The following is an 8447-nucleotide window of genomic DNA, read 5'->3' on the forward strand; positions in this document are numbered from 1 at the left end:
TCCCCACAGAGATGGCAACCTCCACCCTCCTCTCAGCCCTTGCAACCTCCTTCGACAAGCTCTGTCCCCTCGTTGAGAAACCTGCCCGCCGTTCCCCACCCAGTCCATGGCTGACAGATGCAGTGAGAGAACAAAGACAGGTCCTGAGAGCGGCTGAGAGGAAGTATAGAAAGTCACGCCTCACTGCTGACATCGACACATATCACAACCTCTTGTTAACATTCTCCAAAACCATTACTAATGCCAAAGCTTCTTTCTTTCACCATAGGATCGAGGCCTCTGCCAAGAATCTTCGCAAACTGCATGCTACCATGTCCTCCCTCCTCACTCCCCCCCCACCTCCTCCTCCCTCATCTTTTTCTGCCGAAGACTTTGCGATCTTCTTTGAGGAAAAAGTGGAGAACATCCGCAGCTCCTTCTCCCAACCCCCACCCATTCCAAACGCTGAATCGAGAACCTCATCCTTCACTCTGTCATCTTTCTCTCCCATTACAGAAGCCGAGACCCTGACACTGGTAACGTCGAACCGTCCGACTACATGCCAGCTGGACCAGCTACCCTCCCCACTCCTCCAGACCATAGCACCGGACATCCTCCCATTCCTAACTGCAACCATCAACTCCTCACTCAACTCGGGGGTGGTCCCCACCTCCCTAAAACAAGCCAGAGTCACGCCCCTCATAAAAAAACCAACCCTGAACCCCACCGTCATAGCCAACTATCGCCCTGTCTCTCTTCTCTCCTTCCTTTCTAAAACACTTGAACGTGCTGTATCCAACCAACTTACTGCTTATCTCTTACAGAATGACCTCCTAGACCCCAATCAGTCTGGCTTCCGGACTGGCCACTCCACAGAAACGGCCCTCATTGCGGTCACAGAGGCACTTCACTTAGCAAAAGCGAAAGGCCTCTCCTCTGTCCTGATTCTCCTAGATCTATCTGCAGCCTTCGACACAGTCAACCATCAGATCCTCCTCGCGGCCCTCGCAGGAATGGGAGTGGCTGGATCTGCGCTGACATGGCTGACATCATACCTCAATGACCGCTCCTACCAAGTGTCATGGAGAGGGACTCTGTCGGCCACCCGCCCCCTCCGGACGGGTGTCCCCCAGGGCTCGGTCCTAGGACCCCTTCTCTTCTCCCTCTACACTAAATCACTGGGTAACATTATCACATCTCATGGCTTCTCATATCATTGTTATGCCGATGATACTCAACTCTTCCTCTCCTTCCCTCCCTCAGATATCCACGTCTCTGAGCGGATCTCGGCCTGTCTGTCCGACATCTCCGCCTGGATGACGACCAACCACCTCAAACTGAACCTAAGCAAAACAGAATTGCTCCACCTGCCGGCCAAATCCTCCCCCCTGACCGACCTCTCCATCACAGTCGAGAATGCAGCTGTGACCGCGTCGCCGACCGCCAAGAACCTTGGTGTTGTCCTCGACGACCAGTTGAACTTCTCTGCTCACATCGCAGCGACAACCAGAACCTGCAGATTCCTCCTGAGCAACGTCAGAATGATACGCCCCTTCCTGACAAAAGAAGCCACCCAACTCCTCGTCCAATCAACAGTCATCTCCCGCCTCGACTACTGCAACGCACTGCTAGCTGGCCTCCCGGCCACTGCCACCAAGCCTCTTCAACTCATTCAAAATGCAGCGGCCCGCCTGATCTCAAACCTACCGAAGTCAGCCCATGTCACCCCACTTCTTAGGGACCTGCACTGGCTCCCCATTGCTGCACGTATCCGCTTCAAGGCCCTCGACCTAGCATACCGTGCGGCAAAGGGAACCGCTCCCGCCTACCTCCGGTCAATGGTCTCTAACTACACACCCTCAAGACCCCTACGCTCTGCGTCTTCTGGCCGCCTCAGATCTACTCCCATCCAAGCTCCCGGAGGGTCATCAAAGAGAAGCCGCCTATTCTCAGTCCTTGCCCCACAATGGTGGAATGAACTACCCATCCCAGTTAGGACAGCCGAATCCCGTCCAATCTTTCGCCGTCGACTAAAGACTCACTTCTTCAACCATTATCTGAAATGATAAAAAAAAAATAAAAAATCTAACCCCGACTAACCTTAATGTCATGCACTTGTCCTAATAAACTAACCTACACTGTAACACGCAACACTTTGATGAACATTGTTACTCAGCTGATAGAGTTATACCCTTCTTGCTGTCTTGTCGCACAGAACTTGTAAGTCGCTTTGGATAAAAGCGTCAGCTAAATGACTAAATGTAAATGTAAATGTATATACGTGTTTGGCCGACAACCGTTGAACGCCAACCACATATATATACGTTATTTGATCGGTTTTCCTTTTTTTAAATATGTTTATTCATTATTCATCCAGGGACCTCGGTGTTACCATAGGGAATGAGTCTGAGATCGCCAAAGTGCAATACCGGCCGCATCCAGCTAGACGGCGGTATCGAGCACCCTTTGTAAACTTGTATCTTGGCCTGTGTAACGTCCAAATGTCTCCGGTCTCACTTTTCCTTGTCGGCCGAGTGGAGCGGTTCTCCCGGTTCCATTGAAGCGCGTCAAATATCCCCGATCCATATGTTGTGGTGGGTTATGCCGTGGACCAAATGGACATCGGATGTACCAGATGGCGATCAAACAATTGGAATATTATTTTTGGAATACTCCCGATCACAGGTAAGGACTATTTGACGTACATTTTTGCTTGATCTTGCAATGCTTTTATACCGATCGGGCTGATAAGCGTTTTTAGTGTTCAATACGAATGCCGTTACTGACAATCAAATAATCAGAAATGACCCCCCCCCCTTTCATGCATTCATGATGAAACATAATACCTATGACATAGATGTGATTTGGGAATAGTAGCGTGTACAAGCAAGAAACGGCAACGTCTATAGTAGAATTGACGTATAAGGCTATTACTCAGCATTTCGGGAATTACCCCAGACCGCTCTAAAACCATACTTATATTCACCACAGTATAACACGTATGGATGGAAAAATGTATTATTTTTCACATATTGAACGATAGATAGGTGATGTCAAATACACAAGACTTCAGCCATACCAATCTTTTGGGAAATATACTTTTGGATATTGCAACTACTACAGAAAAACGTGAGTAACATGTTTTATACAACTCAAGTTCAGACCTATGTTACTCTATTTCATTAGCACTAAAGGTGAATTTTCTTGTATTTATTGTATCAGAAACTACGGAATGTTATCTTTCAAACGAGACCAGGCTCATGCATGTGCTATAAGTATAAAGTATAGTATTTTGGTTTGCAAAAAAAGTATGCAGTCCTCAAGTTCAAGTAAAAAAAATTGCCACTTTTTAGAGGTTAACAGTCCATGACCTTTCTGAGGACATACTTAACACTTTCAGCGGCAATCACGTAAAAAAGTCGGGTTATCTCGCCAATGGTTGAGCGCCAAAACCCGAGAAAAGTCGTGTTTTCGATAGTTTTCATAATTTTTTTCTTTTATTCGATTTTAATATTCTATACAGTCTCACGGACCTCTGCGTATCATTGGGACTCATTCTGAGACCTCGAGAATGCAATACCGGCCGAATCCTGCTAGGTGGCAGTATCGCCTACCCTTTGAAACCTTATTTCACACTGTGTGTTACATTTGATATGGTCCGGGCGGAGAAATGGTACCGGGGCAAGTGAAAGGCTTCATTCGAGCCACTTGGAACACGTCCAGCAGACTTGATGCAAAGTTTGTCCCATTTCATGTCAGGGACCCGATGGACATCAATACTGGAAATCGCGATGAGACAATTGGAATATTCATTTTGGAATACCTCCTAGCAAAGGTAAGGACTATGACATCAATCCTACTCTGATCCTACAATGATTTCACATCGATCGCAACGATCATATGTAACATACTCCAAAACGTATGCCGTTGCTGACGATCAGAGCATCACAAACCCCCCCCCTTTGATGCCTTCATGATGAAACATAATACCTATTATATACCTTTGATTTGGAAATTGTATCGTGTTCAAGCGAGCAACGACTTTCGCAAAATGCACATAGCGCTCCATAACTCAGCTTCCAGGAATTAGCCCGGATCACTCTGAAACTATACAATGTTCCCCACGGGATAACACGCAAACGTATACATGAAGAAATGTACTCTTTTTTACATGTTGGACGAGAGATAGTGACTGTCAAATGAGCCATAGTATTGTCTCCATATCTATACTATAGAATATAGATATAGCTCTGCAAACATTGTGACGCACCGTGAAAATGCCTATCTTTTAAAGCATGCACCATTGACAGCAGGGATGGGGATACACGCTGGCGCTGAAAGTGTTAAAGGGGAACTTCACCCAAAAATAATGCTGATTTATTTTGCACATAATCTCGCACACATCCAAAAACTCTAAACAGTTTAGTTTATTCGTTTAGTTTGACGGTTATTGAGAGTAAATTAGTTCGAATATGGCCACCAGTGATGTCATCAGGGACATTGGATCCTTGTGTTTGGTTAATTACAACACTGTGAAATTATGTAAATGAAAAAAATGCAATATCTTGTCTTATAAAAACTGCTACATTATCATTTAATAGAGCTGTAATTAACACGATTAAGGATTCAATGTCCCTGATGACATCATTGGTGGCCATATTCAAACTCGCATTATTTTTTGGTGAAGTGCCTCTTTAATATTATACCAGAACCACTAGTCACATTTGTTGTGCCATACTCATGTTTTGCCACATGGTGGCACAAAATATCTTGTCTGAGAAGGGCGTTTGGTACAAGATAAAACCTATTCACTCTCATTTAATGATATTTATTTCGAGTTAAAGGCCCGCCGCCCATACAATTTTTATTTCGTGTCACCTATGTCAGTTAGGCTTTTTATTCGGCATATTTGCCCAGAATGTATGCAATCTATCTTGAATAAGTTTGGATGCAGTTATTACACAAATGTACCATTTTCAAATGCAGCATAATAAAAATGTGTCTATTCAGGACACAGTGGTACAACAATGATTTGATGTTGTTATGCTGTAGTTTTTAACAACATTTTGGGACAGAAATATTCCGAAGTTGCAAAATAAAATAATAATAAAAATAAAACTTGCATGCATAGTAGCATGCACTGATTAAATTGGTGTGAACAGTGTGATTATCTCTTTGATGAATCTGTAATTACTGTTGAAAATAATTGTGTTCAACCTGCAGACAGTTTTAGCACATGTAGTTTAAAGTGTTCGCTATCTCTTTATGGTTTGACGGAGGAGAAAAAAACTTCATCAGTCGGTTAAATTCATTGTTGCCAGTCCAGCCAATCATAGAATTTGACGACACAAAACAGGCTAAGTTGGAGTATATAAAGGCCCGCGCTAATAAAGTATGACGCCTATCAGTGTGGGACATTAATTCAAACACAGGTCACTCTCCTACCAACACACTAAAAGGAGACTTTTAAAAGTAAACTTCGCACCTTGGACAATGCATCTGTCTCAGATTCTGGTGTATCTTATCTTATTCATTGCTTTGGGTCCAGTGGGTCTAGGTGACCCAACCACGCACCAGCAACCCTCATCCACCACCACAACCACAGAAGACGGGGAGCAGTGTTCAACATGCGAGGTTCGACAGCAGATTAAAAACATGAAATTAAACGCGATCAAGTCTCAAATTTTAAGCAAATTGCGGCTCAAACAAGCTCCCAATATAAGCCGAGATGTTGTATTGCAACTCCTGCCTAAGGCACCACCGTTGCAGCAACTTCTTGACCAATACGACGTGCTTGGAGATGACAACAGAGATGGAATTATGGAAGACGACGACGAACATGCAACCACAGAGACAATCATGATGATGGCCACTGAACGTAAGTTTTTAAATGTAGTTTCCTCGGTATTATCTGAACGATTATAAGGAAGCGCACCGGGAGCGCACTAGTTTCCAAAATAGGTTTTTACGCGTGGGGTACAACGCGCACCTTCTATGACTTATGCACAACGTACAAATTAGATATTTATTTCATCTACGGTTCATTAAACCATTTCATTTTTAAATAGGCCTATATATACAAATACATAGGCCACGTGTAAAGCTGTCAGAATTTAGCTATGTTTATAAGTTAGATGCAATGTTACGATCCTTGGGGAGTCATTACGCACAACAACAACAAGTAACAAGTATTTTGAGTTGTAAGGCTTACAATTACAACTGATATTTTTGCAGTGTGGTGACAGTTTTTAGCACTGTTATTATTTTTAATTTGTATCAGTTTATTATTTATACAATTTCAAGTGCACTCCTTGAACGGGCCACTGTGGACTTGCATTATTGTAACCCTATTGACAGTGACGTGACCCTCTCCAATGTTTCCTCTCCAGCCGAATCCATCGTGCAAGTAGATCGGATACCAAGATGCTGCTTTTTCTCCTTCAATCAAAAGCTTCAAGCCAATCGCATAGTCCGTGGCCAGCTCTGGGTGCACATCCGACCATCGGACGAAGCGACCACGGTGTTTCTGCAAATTTCCCGCTTGATGCCGGTCACAGACGGGAATAGGCATATACGGATCCGGTCCCTGAAAATCGACGTGAATGCTGGCGTCAGTTCTTGGCAAAGTATAGACGTCAAACAAGTATTGACTGTGTGGCTGCGACAGCCGGAGACAAATTGGGGCATCGAGATTAATGCATTCGATGCGAGAGGGACTGACTTGGCTGTGACCTCCGCAGAGCCAGGGGAAGAGGGATTGGTGAGTAGAACCATACGTCCTTCTAACCAGCAGCATTATGTTCATATATGTCGTTTATCTTTAGTGGCATTCATGAAATGACATTAGGATTATTACTGAAACTGTTTAATATAGTGCTAAACTATTTAAAAACCCACCCTATAGTTCCCCAAAATACCACGTTTTTAAACAATCCAGAAAGTAGGATTTTATCGAGTCCAGTCGGACTATTGTCTGAATCTGTATGACAGAAACATATTATTGCACTGTCCCACATGTGTCTGACCCCATCCCTCCCCATGGGGCTCTAAAAATACAAAATAATTGGTTCCCAAATACCACAGATTTCAATTAGATTCATAAAGACCTTTTCAGTAGGAGCTTTTCATGTTTTTTCCCTCTCCAGTTAGGTTTTGGCAAGAGGGGGGGGTACACATTTCTATCCACTGAAGGAAGACATTAAATTGACATTTAAAATACCTATGAAACTTGATCATCAACACAGACACCATGTTGTAGGCACACACCTGCATTGGACATATGCCCAGTCTTAATAATAATCAAAAATCGTGTTGTCCGATTGCATAAAAGTTCACCTTCTTCACACACCCCCTGAATTGCTAACAGTCTTCTGTGTGACTGTGCAAATCAGAGTAATTGCCAGAGTAATTGTAACAAACACCTTAGACAGATGAAAGCCTGGCACTGATTTCTGGGGCAATTAGAATACTTTGACGGCTGTGGTTAACCAACCATCAAATGGTCTAATTTTATTTTAAAACTCGATGTATTTCATATTATCACTGTGCCATGTTTGAAAACCAGTTGGCGAGGACGGAGAGTAGCAGATTACGAGATGTAAACCGAACACTGTCACCCAATTCCTTGTATCAACCAACCGGGGTACTATTTTCTGTGTATTCACACACTGCCCATGTATTGCCCTTCCGCAGCAACCGTTCATGGAGGTGAAGGTCTCAGAGGGTCCCCGGCGTGCCAGGAGGGACTCGGGACTGGACTGTGACGAGAACTCCCCAGAGTCCCACTGCTGCCGCTATCCGCTCACGGTGGACTTTGAAGACTTTGGCTGGGACTGGATTATTGCCCCCAAGCGCTACAAGGCCAACTATTGCTCCGGAGAGTGCGAGTACATGCACCTGCAGAAGTACCCACACACCCACCTGTTTAACAAGGCCAATCCCAGGGGTCCCGCGGGCCCCTGTTGCACCCCCACCAAGATGTCCCCCATCAACATGCTCTACTTCAACCGCAAGGAGCAGATCATCTACGGCAAGATCCCCTCCATGGTGGTGGACCGCTGTGGCTGCTCGTGAGTCGTAAGGGGCCACGGGGGGCCCTGGCGATGGGGGGGGGGGGGGGGGGGGCTGTGGCTCGGCACAGTCTCCCACCTTCAGACTCGTTGGCACGTCCGTCCACCATCACCAGTGCTTTCCGCAGAACACGGTGCAATAGAGTCAGTGTTTTAGAGGCGACAAGCAGCCTGACCCGTCCCCCGCTGAGCAGCGCTTTCACCCACAAGTTGCAATCTGTTGTTTTATAGTTTGTTTCATTTTCCCTTTCCCTCCAGTCACATCTTAGCTGTAGGCTTGAGGTCAGATGGACACAGGAGCACAAAATGCGTGTTGGACTCATGAGTGGATGTAGACAGAAAACATAAAAAAATTATTATCCCAGAAACTCTTTTTCATCCGTCTCAATGTTCTCTGCT

General features: G+C 44.9%; 1 protein-coding gene across 1 annotated transcript; it reads left to right on the forward strand.

Moving 5' to 3' along the window:
* Positions 1 to 5400: 5400 nt before the first annotated feature.
* Positions 5401 to 8067, forward strand: mstnb (myostatin b). The gene is made up of 3 exons (XM_084310259.1): positions 5401 to 5857; positions 6369 to 6739; positions 7672 to 8067. Exons 1-3 carry the CDS (start codon positions 5473 to 5475, stop codon positions 8050 to 8052), a joined length of 1137 nt encoding a protein of 378 aa, XP_084166385.1. The 5' UTR covers positions 5401 to 5472; the 3' UTR covers positions 8053 to 8067.
* The last annotated feature ends 380 nt before the right edge of the window (positions 8068 to 8447 follow it).

The sequence above is a fragment of the Notolepis coatsorum genome, assembly GCF_963971535.1.
Source record: "Notolepis coatsorum genome assembly, chromosome: 3".
Classification (NCBI taxonomy): Eukaryota; Metazoa; Chordata; class Actinopteri; order Aulopiformes; family Paralepididae; genus Notolepis; species Notolepis coatsorum.

What these genes read in the sequence shown, in the direction of transcription:
- mstnb (XM_084310259.1), top strand. Translation starts at nt 5,473, where the DNA reads ATGCATCTGTCTCAGATTCTGGTGTATCTTATCTTATTCATTGCTTTG. An exon ending in CATGATGATGGCCACTGAAC is followed by an intron (nt 5,858 to 6,368) that starts GTAAGTTTTTAA and finishes TTTCCTCTCCAG; the next exon opens with CCGAATCCATCGTGCAAGTA. An exon ending in AGCCAGGGGAAGAGGGATTG is followed by an intron (nt 6,740 to 7,671) that starts GTGAGTAGAACC and finishes GCCCTTCCGCAG; the next exon opens with CAACCGTTCATGGAGGTGAA.